Source organism: Podarcis muralis, chromosome 5 (genome assembly GCF_964188315.1).
Source record: "Podarcis muralis chromosome 5, rPodMur119.hap1.1, whole genome shotgun sequence".
NCBI classification, from domain to species: domain Eukaryota; kingdom Metazoa; phylum Chordata; class Lepidosauria; order Squamata; family Lacertidae; genus Podarcis; species Podarcis muralis.
Window position 1 is genome coordinate 1,206,561 of NC_135659.1, and position 25,272 is coordinate 1,231,832.

The 25,272-nt window shown below is 44.5% G+C and overlaps 2 protein-coding genes across 8 annotated transcripts in view; both read left to right on the plus strand.

Annotated features, from left to right (window-relative positions):
- The first annotated feature begins 5,436 nt into the window (after positions 1-5,436).
- PLPP6 (phospholipid phosphatase 6) lies at positions 5,437-17,987 on the plus strand. Of its 3 annotated transcripts, none has more exons than XM_028732159.2 (3): positions 5,437-5,460; positions 9,160-9,610; positions 14,975-17,987. In XM_028732159.2, exons 2-3 carry the CDS (start codon positions 9,193-9,195, stop codon positions 15,340-15,342), a joined length of 786 nt encoding a protein of 261 aa, XP_028587992.1. In that variant the 5' UTR covers positions 5,437-5,460; positions 9,160-9,192; the 3' UTR covers positions 15,343-17,987. The 3 variants fall into 3 exon arrangements, with proteins under 3 accessions (XP_028587992.1, XP_028587989.1, XP_028587990.1); XM_028732156.2 differs by lacking the exon at positions 5,437-5,460 and adding an exon at positions 5,601-5,756; XM_028732157.2 differs by lacking the exon at positions 5,437-5,460 and adding an exon at positions 5,855-6,077.
- Positions 17,988-23,518: 5,531 nt separating this feature from the next.
- Positions 23,519-25,272, plus strand: part of LOC114598477 (flavin-containing monooxygenase 5-like) — a 29,272-nt gene continuing 27,518 nt past the window's right edge. For 2 of the 5 annotated variants that reach the window (XM_028732164.2, XM_028732163.2), the window contains exon 1: positions 23,519-23,774. The gene's annotated coding sequence lies outside the window, so the exon portion shown is untranslated. The remainder of the gene's footprint in view (positions 23,775-25,272) is intronic. The other 3 variants (XM_077928139.1, XM_028732167.2, XM_028732169.2) reach the window with 2 other exon arrangements.

Below are 25,272 nucleotides of genomic sequence, written 5' to 3' on the forward strand. Positions count from 1 at the left end.
TGCTGCAGCGAGGCTCCTCACGGGGTCTCTGCCATGGGAGCATATTCACCCAGTGCTTTTCAAGCTGCACTGGCTCCCGGTGGAGTACAGGGTCAGATTTAAGGTGCTGCTTTTGACCTTTCAAGCCCTTCACGGCCTTGGACCCTCGTACCTTCGGGACCTCCTCTCCCGGTATGCCCCACGGAGAGTCTCAAGGTCCATAAATAGCAACACCCTAGTGGTCCCGGGCCCTAAGGAAGTTAGATTAGCTTCAACCAGAGCCAGGGCCTTTTCAACACTGGCTCCGGCCTGGTGGAACGCTCTGCCTCATGAGACCAGGGCCCTGCAGGATCTGATTTCTTTCTGCAGGGCCTGTAAGGCAGAGTTGTTCCGCCTGGCCTTTGGCTTGGAGCCAATTTGATTTCCTCCCCCTTTCTTTTTTCTTTCTCCTCCTATGATGAAGGTGCATTTTAATATTTTAAAGTTTCAATATTTTAATGTTATATTTTAATCTTTTTTTATGTTGTATTCATTCAACTTGTTTTTATTATTGCTTGTTAGCTGCCCTGAGCCCGGCCTTGGCTGGGGAGGGCGGGGTATAAATAAAAATTATTATTATTATTATTATTAACAATCCAGGATAGCAGTGGGAAGCAGCAGGAAAGGAACTGTAATAAGGAAATTTCCCGCAAAAAATGGGAAGGTTGACAGCTATGCCCTGGACCTGGAGGCAGGACCAAGGAGGTCACATAAAGGTAAAGGTAAAGGGACCCCTGACCATTAGGTCCAGTCGTGACCGACTGGGGTTGCGGCGCTCATCTCGCTTTATTGGCCAAGGGAGCCAGCGTACAGCTTCCGGGTCATGTGGCCAGCATGACTAAGCCGCTTCTGGCGAACCAGAGCAGCACACGGAAACGCCGTTTACCTTCCCGCCGGAGCGGTACCTATTTATCTACTTGCACTTTGACGTGCTTTCGAACTGCTAGGTTGGCAGGTCACATGGGCAGGGCCAAATTGTTCTGACTTCCCATCAGGGGTGCCAACTTGAAATATTGGGGGGGGGGCAGGTAAGCAGAGCAAGTTATAACCCTGTCTACTCTGACGCGGTGCATGCACACCATTTGAATGGCAAATTGGCAATGCCCATCAATGTTGGGGGAGGGAAGGCTCCCTCAAATATTTTCCTAGAAGTTGGCTCCTATACTTCCCATCTTCCTCCCTTGCAAAGGTGTGGACATCAAAGTGTTGCAGTTGTATAAGTACTTAGTGCCTAAAAAAAGTATCTAACTTTGGTTGAGAAGGGGTCCCTGTTGTCAGAAGTTCTGGTGTTGGTTAATGTCACAATAACCATAAATCACTCAGAAGTAAGCTCTACTAAATTCCATTAAGGAAACACCAAGATAGGACTGCAACCAGAACTGACTGGACTATAATAATAATGATTAAAATAATACCTCCTTTCATCATAAGTTTTCAGGCTGGTTCACAGAGGCTGGTGTACAGTACAGGATAAAAACATAAATATAAGTAAACAGTAAAACAATACCTCCCTCCCCCTTTTAAAATGGCATTGCATGTGTCAACCAAAGGCCTGGTTGAAGAAGAATGTTTTTGCCCGGCACCTAAAGGTGTATAATGAAGGCACCAGGCAAACCTCCCTGGGGAGAGGTTCCACAGACAAGGAGCCACTACAGAAAAGGCCTTGTTACCACCCTTGGGACCCTTCATGGAAGAAGGGCACACAAAGAAGAGCCTCAGAGGATGATCTGGGGGTCTGGGTTGATTCATATGGGGAAAGGCGGTCCTTGAGGTATGGTGGTCTTAAGCCAATAAAGGTACCACACAGAACTGTTAACAAGCCCCCCTTACCCAAGTTTCAGCCCTATGGAGAAAGATGAACCCCCCCACCATTCTAGCTTATTCGCTTTTATTACTTCCTTCCACAATCTGGAGGGGTATTAAATGGACTAGAGTGTAGACAGGGTTGCCATATTGTGAAGAGCAAAAAAGAGGACGCTATGACGACTCTCATTTTAAATACACCTACTATATGTAGGCCCCTTCATGGATCACTGCCTTGCCGTGGCGAAGGGGCTTGAATAACTCAGAGAAGCTATGAACTATGCCGAGCAGGGCACCCAAGATGAACAGGTCATAGTGGAGAGTTTTGACCAAACGTGATCCACCTGGAGGAGGAACTGGCAAGCCACTCCAGTATCCCTGCCAAGAAAACTCCATGGACAAAGACAACAGGCATATAAAAGTTATGACGCTGGAAGATGAGCCCCTCAGGTCGGAAGGTGTCCAACATGCTACTGGGGAAGAGCGGAGGACAAGTACAAGTAGATCCAGAGCTGATGAAGCGGCTGGGCCAAAGCCGAAAGGACGCTCAGTTGCGGATATGCCTGGAAGCGAAAGGAAAGTCCAATGCTGTAAAGAAAAATATTGCATAGGAACCTGGAATGTAAGAACCATGAACCTGGGTAAGTTGGATGTGGTCAAAAATGAGATGGCAAGAATAAATATTGACATCCTGGGCATCAGTGAACTAAAATGGATGGGTATGGGCGAATTCAGTTCGGATGACTATCATATCTACTACTGTGGGCCAGAAACCCGTAAAAGAAATGGAGTGGCCCTCATAGTCAACAAAAGAGTGGTGAAAGCTGTACTGGGATGCAATCTCAAAAATGATAGAATGATCTCGATACGAATCCAAGGCAGACCTTTTAACATCACAGTAATCCAAGTTTATGCACCAACTACTGGTGCTGAAGAAACTGAAATTGACCAATTCTATGAAGACTTACAAGACCTTATAGAAGTGACACCAAAGAAGGATGTTCTTCTCATTATAGGGGATTGGAATGCTAAAGTAGGGAATCAAGAGATAAATGGAACAACTGGCAAGTTTGGCCTTGGAGATCAAAACGAAGCAGGGCAAAGGCTAATAGAGTTCTGTCAAGAGAACAAGCTGGTCATCACAAACACGCTTTTCCAACAAAAGAGACGACTCTACACATGGACATCACCAGATGGGCAACATCGAAATCAGATTGATTATATTCTCTGCAGTTAGCAAAAACAAGACCTGGAGCTGACTGTGGCTCAGATCATCAGCTTCTTATAGCAAAATTCAAGCTTAAACTGAAGAAAGTAGGAAAAACCACTGGGCCGGTAAGATACAATCTAAGTCAAATCCTTTATGAATACACAGTGGAAGTGACGAACAGGTTTAACGATTTAGATTTGCTGGACAGAGTGCCTGAAGAACTATGGGTGGAGGCAGCAACTAAAACCATCCCAATGAAAAAGAAATGCAAGAAAGCAAAGTGGCTGTCCCACGAGGCCTTACAAATAGCGGGGGAGAGAAGGCAAGCAAAATGCGAGGGAGATAGTGAAAGATACAGGAAATTGAATGCAGATTTCCAAAGAATAGCAAGGAGAGACAAGAAGGCCTTCTTAAACGAGCAATGCAAAGAAATAGAGGAAAACAACAGAATGGGAAGAACCAGAGATCTGTTCAAGAAAATCGGAAATATGAAAGGAACATTTCGTACAAAGATTACCATAATAAAGGACAAAAGTGGTAAGGACCTAACAGAAGCAGAAGACATCAAGAAGAGGTGGCAAGAATACACAGAGGAACTATACCAGAAAGATACATCCCAATCCCAAAGAAGGGCAGTGCCAAAGAATGCTCCAACTACCGCACAATTGCTCTCATTTCACACGCTAGCAAGGTTATGCTTAAAATTCTACAAGGAAGGCTCAAGCAGTATGTGGACCGAGAACTCCCAGAAGTGCAAGCTGGATTTCGAAGAGGCAGAGGAACCAGAGACCAAATTGCAAACATGCGCTGGATTATGGAGAAAGCTAGAGAGTTCCAGAAAGACATCTACTTCTGCTTCATTGACTATGCAAAAGCCTTTGACTGTGTCGACCACAGCAAACTATGGCAAGTTCTTAAAGAAATGGGAGTGCCTGATCACCTCATCTGTCTCCTGAGAAATCTCTATGTGGGACAAGAAGCTACAGTTAGAACTGGATATGGAACAACTGATTGGTTCAAAATTGGGAAAGGAGTACGGCAAGGCTGCATTTTGTCTCCCTGCTTATTTAACTTATATGCAGAATTCATCATGTGAAAGGCTGGGCTGGATGAATCCCAAGCCGGAATTAAGATTGCCGGAAGAAATACCAACAACCTCAGATATGCAGATGACACAACCTTGATGGCAGAAAGTGAGGAGGAATTAAAGAACCTTTTAATGAGGGTGAAAGAGGAGAGCGCAAAATATGGTCTGAAGCTCAACATCAAAAAAACGAAATCATGGCCACTGGTCCCATCACTTCCTGGCAAATAGAAGGGGAAGAAATGGAGGAAGTGAAAGATTTTACTTTCTTGGGCTCCATGATCACTGCAGATGGTGACAGCAGTCATGAAATTAAAAGACGCCTGCTCCTTGGGAGAAAGGCGATGGCAAACCTAGACATCTTAAAAAGCAGAGACATTACCTTGCCAACAAAGGTCCGTATAGTAAAAGCCATGGTCTTCCCAGTAGTGATGTATGGAAGTGAGAGCTGGACCATAAAGAAGGCCGGTTGCCGAAAAATTGATGCTTTTGAATTCTGGTGCTGGAGGAGACTCTTGAGAGTCCCATGGACTGCAAGATCAAACCTATCCATTCTTAAGGAAATCAGCCCTGAGTGCTCCCTGGAAAGGCAGATCCTGAAGCTGAGGCTCCAAGACTTTGGCCACCTCATGAGAAGAGAAGACTCCCTGGAAAAGACCCTGATGTTGGGAAAGATGGAGGGCACAAGGAGAAGGGGACGACAGAGGATGAAATGGTTGGATAGTGTTCTCGAAGCTACAAACATGAGCCTAACCAAACTGCGGGAGGCGGTGGAAGACAGGAGTGCCTGGCGTGCTCTGGTCCAGGGGGTCACTAAGAGTCGGACACAACTATACAACAACAACTATATGTAGGCTATAGAAGTTGTGATCTATTGCTGAGCGGGGCACGAGAAGAGGAAAGCAAGTCTTCAACCACCAGTTATGTCTATGTCTCTTCCGGAAAGTATAGCCAGAGTTTTCAAAAGCAGAATTCAGTCAAGGTGTTGTTCAAAGCAAATAAATGCAATTTGTCCCAGATACAAACACACTAGGAGACCACTGCTAAACCCACGGCTCATCTACCAAGCTCCTCGGGTGAGCCTGGGCTTCCCTGTCAGGCTGTGTCTCGCTTACGAGAATAAAATGTGGAAGAGAAGAATTATGACAAGACAAATACTTCGGGCGTCTGTTTTTTTTTTTTAAAAAAAACGTCTTGTGATTCTGACTCCTACGATCCCTTCGGACGGCCATCTGCCCGAGGATGTTTTGTCTGAGACTCTTCCTGCCTGGCTGGGCTGGATGACCCTCGGGGACCCCTTCCAACCCAAGAGGCTGGGAAGCGGGCTGCGGCCCACGAGCGAAAGGTCGGGTGGGCGGGCCACGCCTTGGCTCCCTGAGGGCGCCGGGAGAGAGAAGGGAAAAGGCCGAGGCCAGGGCGGTCGCTTTCATGAGCCCGTTTCTAAAGCAGGCCGGCGGAACGCGGCGTCTCGTGTGAATTTGACCCTGAGGGAAAGGGGGGGGAGGGGCGTCCTCGCCCGCCTTTTCTTTCCCGCCAGACAGCCCCGCCCCTCGGCCGCGGCCCTATGGCGCCGGGCGGAAGCGGAAGCCGAGCCCAAGGCCCGCCTCCCGCGAGAGCCGCAGAGGGTAGCGAGGTTGCTAGGTAACGGCGGGGCGCGAAGGCGGGGGGCGGCGCTGGCCGGGCTGAGGGCGCTTGGGGGGCAGTGGAGGGGCGGGCGGGCGTGAGGGAGGCCCCCCCCCCCCCGAGCGCGGCACTCCTGTCCCGGCGTCGCCCTCCGCCCAGGCCTTCCTCCGGAGAGCCTCCTTCGGAGAGGCGGCAGGCCCCGCGCTCTCGGGGGGACGAGACCTCTCCAGACCAGGGCCGCCTTCGCCCTTCCGGGAGCTGAGCCCAGGGGGGCGGAAGGAGAGCTCCGGGCCGGCCTGGAGGGAGACTCTTCGCGCGCCTAAAGGGTTGCCTCGCTAGGTTAGGCTACTGCAGAGCATTGCACGCGGGGCTGCCCCTGGAGGCAGCTCGGCAGCTTCGGCTGGTGCAGAATTCAGCCGCCAAGTTGCTCACCGGGGGAAGCCGGTTCGGGCATCTCACGCCGATCCTGGTCCGACCGCACTGGCTGCCCGCTCGCTTCCGGGTCCAATCCAAAGTGCTGCTTTTGACCACTAAACCCTTAAATGGCTCAGGACCACCTACCTCTCCCCCTATGAACCCACCCGAGCCCTGTGATTTTCAACAGATTGCTTACATTTCGTTCCATTTACATAATAATAATAATAAAAATTATTTATACCCCGCCCTCCCTGGCCAGAGTAATATTCTAAGCGGGTGGCGCTGTGGGTAAAACCTCAGCGCCTAGGACTTGCCGATCGCATGGTCGGCAGTTTGAATCCCCGCGGCGGGGTGAGCTCCCGTCATTCGGTCTCAGCTCCTGCCCACCTAGCAGTTCGAAAGCACCCTTAAGTGCAAGTAGATAAATAGGGACCGCTTACTAGCGGGAAGGTAAACGGCGTTTCTGTGTGCTGCGCTGGTGCCGTGGCCCGGGGGTGCTTCCGAACTGCTAGGTTGGCAGGCGCTGGGACCGAGCAGCGGGAGCGCACCCCGCCGCGGGGATTCAAACCGCCAACCTTTCGATTGGCAAGCCCTAGGCGCTGAGGCTTTTACCCACAGCGCCACCCGCGTCCCTATTAGATCCCTTAGATCTATCCAATTACCGCCTGGTTTCAAATCTTCCATTCCTGGGTAAGGTGATTGAGAGAGCGATTGCGGAACAGCTTGGTAGGTTTCTGGATGAAACATCGGCTCTGGATCCATTCCAGTCCGGCTTCCGCGCTGGTCATGGGACCGAGGTGGCTCTGGTCGCCCTAACAGATGATCTCCGCAGGCAGCTGGATCGAGGCAGGTCGGGGCTGCTGATTCTTCTAGACCTGTCAGCAGTCTTCGACATGGTCGATCACGAACTCCTGGACCACTGCCTTGCCGACATGGGGATCCAGGGCACAGTCCTTCAATGGCTGCTCTCGTTTCTCTCTGGTCGGGGACAGAGGGTGGCACTTGGTGGGGAATTGTCATCGCGCCACTCCTTGGCGTGTGGAGTGCCTCAGGGTGCGATACTCTCCCCGATGCTTTTTAACATCTTTATGCGCCCCCTCGCCCAGCTTGTCCGGAGTTTTGGGCTGGGTTGCCATCAGTATGCCGATGACACCCAACTCTATCTGTTGATGGATGGCCATCCTGACTCAGCCCCAGACACACTGACCAGATGTCTGGAAGCTGTGGCTGGATGGTTACATGGGAGCCGGTTGAAGTTAAATCCTTTGAAGACAGAGGTCCTCTGGCTGGGACGGGATGATATGGGATTGAGGGGGCAACTCCCATCTCTTGCGGGGGTGCAATTAGTGCCAGCACCATCCGTTAAGAGTTTGGGTGTAATCTTCGATACCTCCCTCTCTATGGAGGCGCAGATTACAGCTATAACAAAGGCGGCATTTTTTCATCTCCGCCAAGCTAAGCAGTTGGCCCCTTACCTCTCTCGCCCTGACCTAGCCACTGTGATCCACGCATCGGTCACCTCCAGACTGGATTATTGTAACTCGCTCTATGTGGGGCTGCCCTTGAGACTGACCCAGAAACTCCAGCGGGTGCAGAATGCCGTGGCGAGACTCCTTATGGGGTCTTCGCTGCGAGATCACATTCATCCGGTACTATATCAGCTGCACTGGCTGGAGTACAGGATCAGATTTAAGGTGCTGGTTTTAACCTTTAAAGCCCTATACGGCCTAGGACCCTCGTACTTACGGGACCGCCTCTCCTGGTATGCCCCACAGAGGAACCTACGGTCTGCAAATAAAAACATCCTGAAGGTCCCAGGCCACAGAGAGGTTAGGCTGGCCTCAACTAGAGCCAGGGCTTTCTCGGCTGCAGCTCCAATCTGGTGGAACGCTCTATCACAAGTGACTAGGGCCCTGCGGGACTTGACATCTTTCCGCAGGGCCTGCAAGACAGAGTTGTTCCACCAGGTCTTTGGTCAGGGCGCAGCCTGACTCCCTCCTCTGGCAACCTGCACAGAATTTTGCTTAACGGTTGCCATCAACTTGATTTTAATTAATTTTTATAATGAAATGTTTTTAGAATGTTGGATTATTTGATTGTTTGATTATTTGATTGTTGTTAGCCGCCCTGAGCCCGGCTTTGGCTGGGGAGGGCGGGATATAAATAAAATTTATTATTATTATTATTATTATTATTATTATTATTATTATTATTATACATATTAGGTAATTTTGCATGTTCTTGCTTCTTGTAAGTGAACTGGAGGTCCAAAATATGTAGGACACTGAAGTGCTGCCCTCTAGAAATCCTCCACCTTGCCCTTCCAGCTTCTGAGATTTCAGCAGGCAGCAGGCACTTGCAAGATACTTTTATATCCATGACAGCTAGAAATATGCTATTTCAAAAATGATGTTGAAATCCTTAGCATGCTGAATTCTGCACCCCTAGTCTAAATTACATGAATGTGTGCTACAGCTGCAGAACTTTGCCATCAGTACCTGCATGTTTGAAACAATAGAAACTGGTGATTTATTGGATAACTGAAATAGACAATGCTATAGTTAAATGCTAGCATTATTTTATTTTATAGCATTATTTTAAACACACCAGTTGGTTGCTACTTATAGAATGTGGAAGTGTGTAGCTTGCTTACAATATTGAAGCTGTTTTTCGGGGTACTTACTGATCACTAATATACAGATTTTTATTTGTCTGGTTTTTATTGCTTTGTTCAAGCTAAAATAGCTTTTGAATCTCAAAAGCAGGTAGCTCTAGCAAATGCTGCTACTTAACTGATTTAGACTACAGTCATATAACCACATATGTGGGAGTAAGACCCACAGAATTCAGTGAGATTTTTTTTCTGAGTAGACATGTGTTAGATTAGGCTGTGTTGTCTGTAAGAGGGAAAGGGGCACAATATGTTAAAATATGTGATTAAAGTATTAATTCATTTATTGCATAGACTGATGAATCAAACTGCCCCAACTTTTTATCTTCCCAGTTCTTCCGACAAATCAGCGACATCCGCACTATCATGCCTAGCCCTAGGAATAGCCCAAAGAGTAGCCGTGAGAGACGGGCCCCAGGCAGCAGACTGGAGTTCCTATCACTGACAAGTCAGAGGAGCTCAGCACCCCCAGAAAGCCCTTCTCATCGCAAGGAATCGACAGCCAGCGCTGGTCCTCCACAGGCTTTACCTGAAGAGGACTGCATGAAGCTTAATCCATCTTTTGTGGGTATTGCCCTGCGCTCCTTGTTGGCTGTTGATCTTTGGGCCTCTAAACAGTTGGGGGTATGTGCTGGAGAGAATTCCCCTTGGGGCAGTGCTCGTCCTCTGATGAAGGCTGTAGAGATTTCAGGACATGGCATTCCTTGGTTGGCTGGCACATTGTATGGGCTCTGTAGAAGTGCCAGCTCAGCAGGCCGTGAGGTGCTGCTCAACCTGCTCTTTGGTAAGAGCTCCCTTTCTTATCAAAGCTTTACCTTGTGTGGTCTTTGCTTCCCATATTTTTTATCTGATAACTGTGGGGAGTAGCCCAGCTGTCAGTGTATCTGGGAGAACTGGGCGGAGAGATTTCCCCCATTCATTCCATCTTTCCCTAAAATGTCATTTATGAAAATGATGTCCCATTGCAATGTTTTCTACAGACATGCTGGAAGCTATCCCTATCTGCATTAGGAAGATGTATATAACTAAAAAAATAATTGTGTTTGACATACCATTTACTAATATTTTTACCATTACTTATATTTATTATGTCATATTTAAACCTGAGCTTCCACTTCTAGAAAATCTGGCTTGTGTTTGTATTTCAGACAGAGCCCTTATTCAGCCTGAGAGTGCAAGGGCACAAAGAGTGTTGTGGCCATGACACTTGCCTTCATCCCAACCTTCCTGTGCTAAGGGGGAAATTACATACAATATTAACTATTGTTGCATGAGATAGGTGCAGTAGGCCAATGGCCATTTATGAAAACGGTTTCTCCTGATTTAGATGAACCTGTACAGGTCTACCCAAATGTTTCATCCCAAACTATGTTTCGTATGTCATCCAAGTGGAACCTGCTGCCATTGGTTTTCCTATAGAAGTCTTTTCAGGAACACGAATATACCAGAACCTCCCCGTTTATGTGCTTTGAAAGCATGCACAACTGTGCACACATGTATTGTCGTGAACCCAAATGTGATTTTAAAAATGACAAAAACAGCTGTAAAAGAGTGCAAGAAGGTTAAAAAAGGCACGAAAACAGTTCCTAGCAATCCCACAGGGCAGGGTGGATTTGATTTAAATAAAATCAATTTAAATCACTAGTCAGTAAGACTTGATTTAAATCATTTTTTTTCCAGAAAGACTCATTCTTGCTGGTATAACTTTAATATTTACAACCAGATGAAGGTTTCATTTTTGGAATAATAAATTTTCAGAGTGGTTTTTACAGTTACTGTATATCAAAAATTACTGATTTGGTTATACTATTAGAAATACATAGATAATTATGAAATTATTGTGAGATTTAATAAGTTAATAAGTTAACTTTATATTTGGACAACGTTTCTGCTGTACTTTACTGGAAGGAGAAAAATAATCATTTCCTTAATAACAATTTAAACAATTTATTTAACTAAAACAATAACATTCTAGCATATGTATCCATATTTGTTGAACGGTCTTTTTTAAAAAAAACACTTAGACTGGGTTTTAGCACACATGAAAGACTTAAAACAAATCCTTATTTCCTGATGAATAGCCTTTGGACTACAGTGGTACCTCAGGTTAAGAACTTAATTTGTTCTGGAAGTCCGTTCTTAACCTGAAACTGTTCTTAACCTGGGGCCTCCTGTTCTTAATGGGGCCTCCTGCTGCCACTGCGCCGCCACCGCGTGATTTCTGTTCTCATCCTGAAGCAAAGTTCTTAACCCGAGGTACTATTTCTGGGTTAGTGGAATCTGTAACCTGAAGTGTCTGTAATCCAAGGTACCACTGTATAATATAATTTAAATAGAAAACTATCTTTAGAAAGATTTTTCCTCCAAAAGCATTTTATTTTAAAAATCCAATTGAAATAAAAATAATCCCACGTGGGAGCTGGTGCGGTTCACCCCAGTGATGGCTAGCCCCAGTGACCTGAACCATGCCAATCCCAGTAAGCTAATGTAGGGCCCCTTGACCCAGTGGCCCTGTCGCAGCTGGCAGCCCCGGAACAAGAGCCAAAACCAGGAACCCCTACCGAGGGACACCCCAGACCACAATGCATACCTTGATGACTACAACGGGAACTTAGAGGGGAGGGGTGTTACGTACTAAGCTTGGATCCTAGAACCATAGGCATGTAGGATCCTAGAATGAAACAACTTGATTGGCCTGCAGGAGCAGCCCAATTAGACCCCAGGAGGAAGTTAATCAGCCTATTAGGCTGGTAGGATACTAGGATGCAATAACTCATTGGCCGGCAGCAGCAGCCCAATCAGGCTCCAGGAGGGAAAATAATCAGGTGGTGCTCATTGTGTAAAAAATGTATATAAAGCCTGAGGTTTTTGGAGGAAATTCAATCACTGTTCCTATGAGCTGAAATAAAGAGCAGGAAATTACTACTCAACTATTTCAAGCAAATTGGTTTGGAGGGAGTGATCAACATGAGTTTGGTGGAATTTTGGGAGGAGGAGGTTCTGGGTTGTTTTTTTGAGGGTTATTTTTAGCCTTTCTTTGAGATGACCTAAACACATGGCATTGTAATCCTCCTTGGGTGATGGCAAACCCAAGAGGTGGAGGAGAAATTGGAAGTGCTGGCCTGTTTACGGGATGGCATGAGATTGTGTACAATGGATGGCAGAGTTCTGGAATGGTTGTCCTGCATGTCTCAGGAATCTTGTGTAGCGCTTGCATGTCCTCTTTATGGAGAATGGTTATGCTGTTCATGGTAAAATACCGTGTACAACATTGTCACAATCACCTACCCTTGAATGAAGTAACGATGACAATTACTTCTAAGATTATTTAAAACATTTGAGAAAACATTGTACAGTCGTACCTTGGTTCTCGAATGGAATCCGTTCCGGAAATCCGTTCAACTTCTTAAGGCTTTCTGGGAGATGATATATAATGAAATGAAAAAGGTATTTAAATATACCTTCCTGAAGAAACCAGAGGCCTTTCTCCTGGGCATGGTCGGCCAATTGGTGTCAAAGAAGGATAGACCTTTCTTTATGTACGCCACAACAGCAGCAAGAATACTTATCGCAAAGTATTGGAAGACACAAGATCTACCCACTCTGGAAGAATGGCAGATGAAGGTGATGGACTATATGGAACTGGGGGAAATGACTGGCAGAATCCGAGACCAGGGAGATGAGTCGGTGGAAGAAGATTGGAAAAAGTTTAACGTCTACTTACAGAAATACTGTAAAATTAATGAATGTTAGAATGATAAGAAGTGGTTTTTAGCTATAATGCCATAAGGAATATGAAAAAATGGATTATTAACAGGCAAAAATTTAATGTTATAATATTTTAAGATTAAAGACTAGGATAAACAAAGAGGGAAAGGATTTGCTGAACTAACAAATTGAACTGGAATACAAAAAAGGGAGGTGTGAGGAGGTCCGGGAAATAAGCAAATGAAAGATAAGTAATGGAAAGATGGAATTGTTTTTAACTATTTTTGTTTTGTATTTTTCTTTTTTCTTTTTTCATTTTGTAATACTTTGAAAATCTTAATAAATATCTTTTTTTTAAAAAAAGGAAATCGGTTCAACTTCTGAATAAGTTCGAAAACTGAACAAAAAGTTCTTGTAGCTGAACAAAAGGTCTTTGCAGCTGAACAAGAAAAGAAATCTGAGAAATCTGAGAAAGTGGAAAAAGAGATGTATGATGATCTGGAGGGAAAGGAAGGAGGAGCTATATTGCTGCGGAAGATGAAGGAGAGGCAGAGGCCTGTTAAGATGGATATAAAGGAAAACAAGATTTGGAGGATGAAAATCTGGTTTGAATTGAAGAATGAAGAATTGAGAGATCTGCTAATGTGGAGATCTGAAGACCTATGGATTACAAATTTGACCAAGGTGGAAGCTGGAGCTTTTGGGACATTTGGACTTAAAAGAAGCAAGAAACAAGATTTGGGCTCCACTTTTAAATATGGAGGTCTGGCTGGAAGAAAAATGGACATTATTGGGACAGAGCTTCTCCGAGACTTGGTGTTTAATATAAAGGACTATCAAAAAAACCAGCAGAGAGGAACTGAGAGAGAATTAAGGGCCTCGGACGTGAGATCTCCAGGCTGATAGCAGTTAGACTGATGAACATTTGTTGGGGATCGAAACCGGGAAAGGGGGGGGGGGTGAGGTTTGGGAATCCAAAGGATATACAATTATATCTTGTTTTTAGGTTTTTTTTGTGTGGGTTTGTTATTAGAATAAAAATTGGGGAATTCGTGGAAGGGGATTGAGGTCGATCTTAGAAAAAGATTTTAATATTTAAGATTGATGTTTATAAGTTAAAATTGGTTATATAAAATGAACTAAATACAATAATGAACTAAACATAATAAGGTTAAAAAATTAGGGATAAGAACTTGTTGAACTAAAAATTGGAATTGGAATACAAGAAGGGGAGGCGTGGGGAAGTCATGGAAATAAGGTATTGAAAATAAGGTCTGTAAATGAGTGTTTTCCCCCCCTATTTTAAAATTTTTGTATCTTTTTTCTTTTCTTGTCTTTTCTTTTTGGAAAATCTTAATAAATATCTTTTTTAAAAAAATGAATAAGTTTGAAAACCAAGGCACGGCTTCTGATTGGCTGCAGGAGCTTCCCACACTCAATCGGAAGCAGCGGAATTTGCGTCAGACATTCGGGTTCCAAAAAACTTTCACAAACTGGAACACTCACTTCCAGGTTTGTGGCGTTTGGGAGCCAAAACGTTTAACTCGCAAGGTGTTCGAGATCCAAGGTACGACTGTATTATGAATTTTTGACTTTTTTCATAACTAAGGTGTTCTTTCATTTCTGATGGCTATCATGGAATACAATGGCTGTAGGCTATATCATCAGCTAGAGTGGTAACAACAATTTAAGCAGGGACATACTGTTTTAAACCAGGCATGTTACCTCAACAGAGATATGATCAATCATTGATCAGTGTCAGTTAACAGGCTAAATGTAGAAAAGAGACCATTCTTCTACTTCCATGAACAATTCAATTTATACATGAAATCTAAAATATAAGATTCCCCCCCCCCCCCGCCCGCCCCATTATATACATAATTTGGACTGTTTCTTCTGCAGCTTTTCAATGATGCTCTCAAAAATTATTGAGTACATTATGGATCTTTTCTGGATTATTTGAGCCCTTGTGGGCAAAATAGAACTATCAAATTGGATAGTAGATATTTTGGGTTATTTTTCACATAATAAAGACAGGGAACCAACTGATAAATTTTTTGCCAACTGATAATTTTACTAGGGTTATATGGAAAAAATAGGCTACCTCATGTATTCACCTGGTAATGCCCAGAGATTAGTATATAGGCATTCTACACAAGTCACTTTGTTTAATAGGTCCATGCAGCTCAAGGTTCTCAGAACTCAAATTATTTTAGGGTTGGGGAACTATGACTAGGAAACAAATGTAAGTTTGTAATATTGGTATGAAACCAGCCATGAATTCTGTGGCACCTTAAAGGCAAATCAAAGTACTATGTCCTGAATCTCCTTGTATCTGATAAATGGGTGTTAGATAACAGAAATTCAGTCTCTAAGCTTTGTTGTTTACCAAGTTGCTCTTTAAAATGTCTGAAACCTCTTTATTCACCTTGTCTCCCAGCTCTGATCCTTGATCTATTTTTGGTGGCAGCGGTGAAAGGATTGGTAAAGCGAAGGCGGCCAGCTCACAACAAGATGGACATGTTTGCCACGGTGTCTGTGGACAGGTATTCATTTCCTTCAGGTCATGCGACGAGAGCCGCCATGGTCTGCAGATTTATTCTACATCACCTTGTCCTGGCTGTCCCTCTGCGGGTGCTGGTGGTGCTTTGGACCTTCATAGTGGGAATTTCCCGAGTCATGCTAGGCAGGCACAATGTAACAGATGTGATATTTGGGTTAATCATGGGCTACATGCAATACAGCCTGGTGGAGTACTTCTGGCTGTCACCTGTCAGTGCTCCTGTTCTTTTTTCATTGTGGAGTTGATGGCCTTGTCTGCCTGAACACAAGCAATAAAAATGAACAAAGCTTCATATGGTCAGCAAGATAGATGGGCAGGACCAGCAAGATTCCTCTTCAGCGGGTGGGTGGGCTGCTTAGGTTCATCTCATAAGGGTTGTTTGGTGCTGCCTTGTTTTCTGAACGTGTTGCTGGGCTGGAGCATGGACCAACCCATGAAACTGCACAAACCATCCCATAGTAAAACTTCATTTCCTTGTGAGATTAGAAGCAATACTGTTTACATCAGGCAATTATTATGTCAGATGACTGACAGATGAGTGGTCCCGCACACCTCTCAAAATCGATCCACAAGGGTGGGGAGATAAAGGTCTGGCCCAGTAGGCCAAAAAGCTCCCACCCACCCTACCCCCCGCTGTAAACTGATAAAGATAATATCTCACATAAACCTCTGTATTCCAAGTAAGTAGTAGATATGATTTTGTGCTATAGGTGTCTGGTAGTTACTGTGTAAGCTGTACATATTCCAACTGGTGTTGATAACTTGCTTTTGCAATTGTCACAATGGCTATTTGGTTATTCTAGCATATCTCAAATTGTATTCTGCCAAACGCTGGCGTTCAGCAAAGCAGCCCAAGAGATTCCACAGAGAAGACTGTAATAATAGTTGACAAGCGTGCACAATGTGCGATTTCGATGGAGCTGCAGCCATGGGGATTAAACATACTAAAGCAGTTGTCCTGGGAATCCTTTCCCCTTATTCCCTTCCCTTACCATGCTTTCCACAGGCGGCATGGACAGAATGGCATTGCTTCCTGTGCATTGTTGAGAGTGACTGAGAGAGGGCAGTGTGCAGCTTGGTGCAGCGGGTGCAGCGGAGAAGCCAGTTTGCCACTGCCCACTGCCTGCCTCCTGCCCTCTCAGGTCTTAGTAACCAGCAGCAGTCTGCAGCATTAGGAAGCCAGGAGAGCAATGCTGGTCTTTCACGTTTCTGCTTGTCCTGCTGCTTTTCCCCAGGAAACCCTGCTGTTTGCTGCTGAATCAGAACAGATGTCAGTCATTTTTTTCTGTGGATTGATGATTGTCCAATTCAGTGGTAAATGGTGGGTTTTCCAGGGAAAGCAGCGGGGCAAATGAGAACCTCAGACCCGTGCTTTCTAAGCACAGAACAAGTGGAAGTGGACGAGCCCTGAGTGTGATGGTATATTCTCAAGACTGAAGTGCCTTTGTACTGTTCTAATGGCAGGAAGTAAATGAAAATGGGTTCTAGGAACATTGCTTACTCAAACTGTACTTAATACAGACATGGTCCCACCTGAACAACCAAACAGCTTTATGGAGGGACAGACTTTTTGCAGGACAAGAATATGGCTGAAGAACCCAGCACTTCATGTTTTGCTTTTCAAAACTAGAACTTTGTGGTAGGAAGGTAGGACTTCAATGCAGCTTTAAATAAGACTGCTTTCTTAACTCTACAATCAGAAGCTGATGTTAATCCAGGCATTTGTTGCAGTGTTTGCCTGCTGTGAGAGTCTAATCATAATTTTTAGTATATTCAGTCCTAAATGCAGCCTTGTAAGAGAAACTGTGATATCCAGCCTTTTATCTGACTCCCACCTCATGAACTGTAGCTCAAGCTATGGTATAGCTCAGGTGTGGCAAACCTGTTTTGGCCTGAGCTCCACATTCACCCTTGGCCAATACTTGGGAATTGAACTGTACTAAACATACAGACTGCACACCATACACAGATCAGCTGAGGAAGCAGGTTATTGTCTTCTCCCCACTCTCCAGATCATTACTCTAATGGGCAGGGAAGAGACCATTTGCTTCCTTCTTGTAGCGCAGAGATGGGCAGAGAGGTTTAAAACTCACTGCCTGGTACCTCAAAAGGGGTGAAAATGGCTCTGCCCCATTTTTACTTGGCACAGGGTTTTTTTTCACCAGAGGAGCTGTGCAACATTGGATTGAGGGGTTAGCAAGTCCCTGGGGAAGGCTTGGAAGGCTGGATCCAGCTCAAGGACAGGCAGATCACTGCAACTGATATAGCTGAATCAAGCATAATAAAGTATATTTGGCAAACACATTTTTTGCTCAATGCACCAGCACCCCATTGTGTTTGATCTGGAGTTCATTCTGTGTGTTTGCAGCCAGTCTAGAAACCTTGACAAGTAATTAAAAAACAACAACAACCAGCAGTAGTGTTAGTCACCAAACTGTTAACTTTGGAATTCAAAAGTGTCTTATGTAAGCTTACCTTTATCAGTCTAGGAATTAGTTTTGTTGTTGTTGCAAAATTACTTGAAACAAATCCTATATAAGTTTACAGTGTTTTCACTAGCCTTCTGTTTCACCTTTGTGCCATTCTGTTTTAAAAGTGGATTTTCTGTATAAGAACATAAAACAAGCCTGCCAAGGGCTCATCTAGTCCAGCATCATGTTTTCACAGTGGCCGACCAGATGCCTGTGAGAAGAACGGCGAGCTGGAGATGAGCACCACAGCACTCTGCCCACCTGTGGTTCCCAGCAGTTCTATCTATGATGCACATTGTACTCTTACTCTGTTCGGTTGTAATTCTCCATGCTCGCTGGGCATTCGACTCTGAAACTATTGTGAGTTGTTGCTAAATGCTAGTTTTCCTGGAGCTTAGATCAATAAAATATTATCCTTGTCTGTGCCTTTCCATGACTTAACCTTGTGTTTTGCCAAATGCAAGTGTTCTTTTGGATTCAGTGGCAATAAGAACATCAGTGGAGAGAACTTCAGTACTTTTATGAAGTAGCAGACTTCATGCATAATAAAAAGCAGTGAAACAGCCTGTAAGCAGAATAATGCAACATAAGCAAGATTAGACTTGCTCACTGGGGGCTGCAAACAAAGATGCCGATATGTAGCATCTATCCAGTCAGGGCCTACATCAAGACAGGTTGGTCAGGCTCCATCAATCTGGGAGACTGATAGACTTCAGACTCGCAGTGGCTACATGCTGGCTGTCCTGATACCTAAATTCCTCCCACTTGTCAGGGAAGATGGGCCCATAGCCAGGGGCTAGCAGACTTAATTCTGCAGCTGTGCTACTGCTGTCAAGCGCTCAGCCTCTAGCAGACCCACGAAGGGATCTTCCCACATCCTGCCAACACTTATCCCTGAAGCACAAATAATAAACCAATAACATAAAGCAATCCAAAAACACTTTAAAGGTAAAGGGACCCCTGACCATTAGGTCCAGTCGTGAGTGACTCGGGTTGCGGTGCTCATCTCACTTTATTGGCCGAGGGAGCCGGCATACAGCTTCCGGGTCACGTGGCCAGCATGACTAAGTCGCTTCTGGCGAACTGGAGCAGCACACGGAAATGCCGTTTACCTTCCTGCCGGAGCGGTACCTATTTATCTACTTGCACTTGGACGTCCTTTCGAACTGCTAGGTTGGCAGGAGCAGGGACCGAGCAACGGGAGCTCACCCTGTTGTGGGGATTCGAACCACTGACCTTCTAACCTTCTGATCAGCAAGTCCTGGGTGCTGTGGTTTTAATGGCGTCCCATTAAAAACGTGGGGTTTTTTTATTGACACATCCTAAAAACACTTTAGGACGTGTGAATAAGCATGCCCAACCTATTTCATCAAAAGTTGTTCTGCAGTTGGAATGCCCTGCCCTTGCCTCATGAAGGCCATTAACATTTACTGTCAATGGCATATTCATGAGAAAACTTGTCACTTCCGCTTTAGTAAAAGCTCAGCTTGGCAGGTCTTATGAGTTTAAGTAAATTTCAGACTGTTCAGTAAGTTATTGTACAAGCGCAGGGTAGTGCTCATATTGTGTGTTTTGTATTGTTGCAGTTGGAGAATATTACAAACCATGTATAAGTATTTATTGTCTGTAAAGTATAACGGGTTGCCAGATGATAATACTGCGACGGTGATTCTCTGATTGCCTTTGTCTTCTAGTGTGTACATGTTTTAACAGCTTTTGCTGGCAAATTGAGCCACACTGTAGATCTTAGAGGTACAGTGGTACCTCCTGTTACGTACCGTCCCCCTTACAAATGCTGTGGGTTACATGCTCCGCTAACCCAGAAGTAGATGCCCCTTGTTGCGACCTTTGCCCTGGGATGCGAGTGGAAGTTGCGTGCTGGTGGCGCAGCAGCGGGAGGCACCATTAGAGAAAGCATGCCTCATGTTACAAGTGGTTTCCTGTTATGAACGGACCTCCAGAACAGATTAGGTAGTAACACGAGGTACCACTGTACCACTTAAAATGTAGCAGACAGTTGCTCTTTCTGGCATTAGCTTTCATCATGGTTTTTAACTACTGGACGGTGTGTTCAGTTACATGCTGCACTTTTTTTCTGTACTGTATCAAGTACAACGGGGCTTCATATCTCCCTTTCATATTAAAAAGTTGAGTATTTACTCCAATGTTTTTATGGTTCTTTCAGTATATACTTCATATATACATACATCTGCAACAGCCAGGAGCAATAAGTAGAGCAACTGAGTGGGGTCATTGCCTTTGTCCCTGCTACTTCCTTTCTGGGCTTCCTTTTGTTCCCTCCTTCCATGAAAGTGGGGCAATGAGTCAAATGTCACGGTGTTTAACAGGAATTGTTTTTGTTTCAAATTTATACCCCACCTTTCTTCCAACCAGAACTTTCCCCCTTGTTTTTCCTCATTGGGAAGATGTTTTAAATCATTGGGACATGGGTGGCACTGTGGTCTAAACCACTGAACCTCTTGGGCTTGCTGATTGGAAGGTTGGTGGTTTGAATCTGCCTGAGGGGGTAAGCTCCCGTTGCTCTGTCCGGGCTTCTGCCAACCTAGCAGTTCAAAAGCATACCAGTGAAAGTAGATAGGTAGGTACTGCTCCGGCAGGAAGGTAAACGGCGTTTCTGTGTGCTGCTCTGGTTCGCCAGAAGCAGCTTAGTCCTGCTGGCCATATGATCTGGAAGCTGTCTGCGGACAAATGCCGGCTCCCTCGGCCTGAAAAGTGAGATGAGCTCCGCACCCCATAGTCACCTTTCACTGGACTTAACCGTCCAGGGGTCCCTTACCTTACCTTTACAATCATGTATTTGCACATAGGCAGATCCTAGAGTAACCCAGTCCACCCTTCCTATGTCACCTTTCTCTACAGTCTTCCGAACTGCAGGATATGTAGATTACCTGAACACCAGTGAAGATGTGAGGGTGAAAAGGTGTTTTTCACAAATTGTGTATGAATAGATAATATTAAAGGTATTCTTTCAATACAGTTGGTTTCAAGCTCCCCAGACTATCAAACAACAACATGCATTCTCCTAATGTTCAGGTATATGCTGAATCTCTTACAGAATATACAGTATGTGATTTAGTAAGATGTTTTTAAGTCACAGGAATAGTCTGTGAGAACCAAATGTGATCTTATTTTATAATTGCTTATATATTTAGTATGTTTGATGGGTCTGAATGCAGTTATGAATGGATATGAATGGCTGAAGTATGAATGAGAATCAGAGGGTCGGGCTCTGAAGAACCAAGGATAAAGATATCATTGAATTACAGATATAGAACTGATTGAATTAATTACTTTACAAAGGATTATTGAAGGTGGGAAATGGGATGGATAAAAATGGACTGAGGAAGAACCATTATCAGACTTTTAAAATAGGATGGACGGAAATGGACTGAGAGAATGAACCAAACTGTTGAATATTGAATAGATGGATGAACAGCGAACCAGTTACTGGACTGTGTAAGACAGGGTGAGCAGTATGACAACATGTCTGGATGAAATAATGGACAACCTGAGAACTAAAAATATGATTAAGACAAATACAGTGGTACCTCGGGTTAAGTACTTAATTCGTTCCGGAGGTCCGTTATTAACCTGAAGCACCACTTTAGCTAATGGGGCCTCCCGCTGCTGCCACGCCACCGGAGCACAATTTCTGTTCTCATCCTGAAGCAAAGTTCTTAACCTGAAGCACTATTTCTGAGTTAGCGGAGTCTGTAACCTGAAGCGTATGTAACCTGAAGCATATGTAACCCGAGGTACCACTGTACTTTATTGTCACTTGTACAACTTGTATACAGTGAGATTACACGAGCACCCCCCACTCAGCTCACTTAGTCTTAATTCCCCTCGTTTACTGATGCACACCTACCAACCCCAAAAGTCAGTTGCCCTGTTGTTATCTTTTCATTCAGCAGCCTAACAGCCCACGGATAGAAGCTGTTCTTTACCCTGTTGGTACAACTAATCACGCTTCTATATCTTCTGCCTGAGGGCAGGTTTCTTCACTCTCCTGAGGCAACGTTCTTTCGCTATTTCATCCAGCGGATTCACAGGACAGCCCATAACATCTTGTGCTGCATTCACCACCATCTGTAGGCACTTCCTATCAGTTGATTTCAAACCAGCATACCACACCGTGATGCAGTATGAAAGGACACTTTCTGTTGTGGACCGGTAGAAGGAGATCATCAAATGTTGATTGACATTGTTCTTCTGCAATACTCTGAGGAGATGGAGTCTCTGTTGGGCTTTCTTAACCACCTGGGTTGTATTTATTTTCCAATTAAAGTCTTCACTGAGATAAACGCCCAGGAATTTAAAGGAAGAGACTCTCTCCACACAGCCCTCCCCGATGTACAGCGGGGCTAGTTCTCTTCTCTTCCTCCGAAAGTCCAACACCATCTCCTTTGTCTTGCTGATATTAAGGTGCAAGTTGTTCCCTAGGCACTATGTAGATATTTTTTTGACCTCCCCTCTATATGCTGATTCGTCTCCACCTGTTATTAACAAATGACTGTTCTTGAAAGAAATGACTGTTCTTAAAGAAGACATGTTGGAAGAAACATATTATTCATAAGGACGGTGACAACACGGTGGAAACTAGACTGTTTGAAACATGCTATTCATATCTATCTGAGGAATCAAACATGTCAGAAACCAGACTGTTTTCAGCTATACCTGTTCATGTCTATTTGAGGAATAATCATGACAACAGCTATCATTTGGTCCAACCCCCTTCAATACAAGACAATGTAGCCATATGGAAACTGAGCCTATATAAGAAGCTGGAAAGCCTTTGCGTGCTGTCCTACCTGCAGGAGGATGCCGTCCGATGGCCCTTAGAAGAGACTGGCCATCTCTTCTAGTGGGTCCAACCATCTGGTAGGTATGTGTGTATGAATGAATGAATGATTGAGTCCTTATTGCTTATTACTTGTTAACCAATAAAGGGTTGTGATCTGAAGAGAATTGTGTCATTTTGTCTTTCTTGAAAATGCTCTGATAAAGGTAAAATAACTTAACTCTCTTCATGACAAAGAGACAGGATTATTGGGCATTAGTGAATATTAGAATAATGCAGAAGCTTGAGAGGTTTCTACATTAGTCAGATGAACTCGCTGTATTCCTATTCCTGACAAAAGCATATTTGTACTCTACAGGATTTATTTCACCTATTTTTCTGGTTGAAGTAAATGAACAAGGCAAGTAGGCTTCCATCCTGATGCAAACCTTACATAGAAAGGCCAGATATATGCGCTATTGTAGCAGTGCAAGTCACTGTTATGGTGGCTGACAAAATATCCTATACATGTCTACTTGGATGTAAGCCCCATTGACCCAAGATGAGTGTGCGCAGGGTTGCAGCCTAGGTAATCCAAAACAGAACACATCTATGGCCATTGAAAGTGTTTTCGAAGGGAAAATGCCCCTTTGGCTTCAAATCCCTGCTTGGAAAAGCTTTGAATTCTGAAATGATTATCTGTATTCCTTTCTCCGTTGGCACAGCTGCCACAGCATGCAAATCCTCTCCTGTGCCGAATATGCACTTGTGAGTTGAAGCTGCTGATGAAGTATTTTTCCATCAGCACAGAACAGGTTGTTCCTGAATAAATGCGTATTTAGTCAGGTAGGGACTTGCTCATAATTGGTGCTTGTGCACTTCTCACAACTGTGTTTCCAAAAGCATGAGATCATGTTAGTTATCCATAAACTACATTCTGACATATCACAGTGGTTGTGTGAATTGCCCCAAACCGTATTAAACATTTTCCCGCATGTTGTGAATGTTTGGCACTTAATCTGTGCTGATAAAGCCCATGCTGTCAATTCCACCCATTCACTCCTTGGGGCAGAGTGAACGGCGTTAGGATTTATTTCATGCAAAGCGCTTGAATTCTACACTTCAGCCCCACTCTCTCCGGAACAGCTCGGGAGCTCCTTCCGCTCTTGAGCAAGGGCCGCTCCCCGCCTCCCTGGCGCGGGGTGCGGGCGGGCAGCGCCCTTTGTTCCCGGCGCGTCTCCCACACGGGAGCCTTTCTGAGGAGAGCCCAGAAACCCCGACGCCTTTCCACATCGTGGAGCTGAAAGGTTTCAGGTCTAAAAAGTGAGGTTTGTGAAACAGGAAAGAAAAAAGGCGCCCTTAAAAAATTTTCGAGCACGACCCGGAAAGCTCACCTGAAAAATAGGTAACCTCTTGTCTCAGTTGGGCAGGATTTCATTGAATACATTAAAAAAGAAAAATTACACTTGCCTCTTCTGCAAGCCTCTCAGTTTGGGCTAAGTAGCATCGATTTGGTTGGAAAAAATTCCTGGTGTTAAAAAGAGCCATTTATTCTTGGTACGGCTCAGCTCTGGACTTGTGTTTCTGTGCATCTTTCAAGCCATGCGCCCCACTTCCGGGTCTCTCCTTTTCTATGAGGGTGCTCTCCTCTTACCACCTCCTCTGTGTCTTATCACAAATATCCAGATAGCCAGCTTTATCATTTTTTCTTGTGAATGTAACATCTCATGCCAGCCTTGGTTTGGTTTTTATGTGTTTTATCTCATGAAATTTCATGTTGTTATTTGGATTCTATGGATAAAATCCATGGACGTAGCTAAGGGAGGGCAGCTTTCCCCTACAATCAAGTAAATCAATAAAAATATTTAACTAACTGAGGTTCTGGCTCACCAACATGAAGCCTGCCCCCCACAATAGAAATCTTGATAACATTCCCCATGATAACATTTAATAAAAATACTTTAAAAAAAATAAAAAATCAGATTGCGGTGGGGGACTTCAATATATGCCCAGAAGCAGCTTATTATGAGGAAATGCTGTGGCATAAAGTGTTTCAGTAAACTCTCAATTGCTGAAAACACAATTCAGGTTGTCACTTCTGCTGCCTTCTAAACTGAAAGAAACTGCATTTACCACAAACTGTTTTGTAACTCATGGCTGGCTATTTTTCTTTCCTACTCCTTGAGAGCCAGTGTGGCATAATGGTTAGAATGCTTGCTGTGACTGTGAGGCTAGGGTTCACATCTCCACTCAGCCATGAAGCTTACTGGATACACTTGGGCCAATCATGTCAAATGCACATCAGATTTGCAGAAGTCTAGTGACCAAGACAAGAAATAGTCTTGCTCCATTCTGCCATGGTCAGACCACACCTGAAATACTGTGTCCAATTCTGGGCACCAATTTAAGGAGGATGTTGACAAACTAGAAGGTGGGCAGAGGAGGGCAACCAAGATGATCCAAGGTCTGGAAACCAAGTTATGAGGAATGGTCAAGGGAGTTGGATATGTTTAGCCTGCTAAGTTCTCTCTTGACTTAAGCATTTATTCATTTACTAAGCCTTAGTACATCAAAATCTTGAGGGAGAATTTCCTGAAGAAAGAAATTAAATATTGTAGCTTAAGCCAAGAAGAAATGTAACATATAGACTTGAATGTTTATAAATATATCAAAACTGTGAGAGAGAATTTACTGAAGAAGCCCGAGACTCTTCATGGGCGTAACAGGTGACAAACGCCGGCACCCTGTCTAATTATTGTGCATAACATCACCAACAGTTCGTTTGATCAAACTTATCTTCGTTGATATCTAGCCCTTGAGCGCAACATCCCCGACACTTCGTTTGATCAAACTTACCTTTGTTGACGTCTACAGGATCCTGGCTAAAGGACCTTTAAAGACTG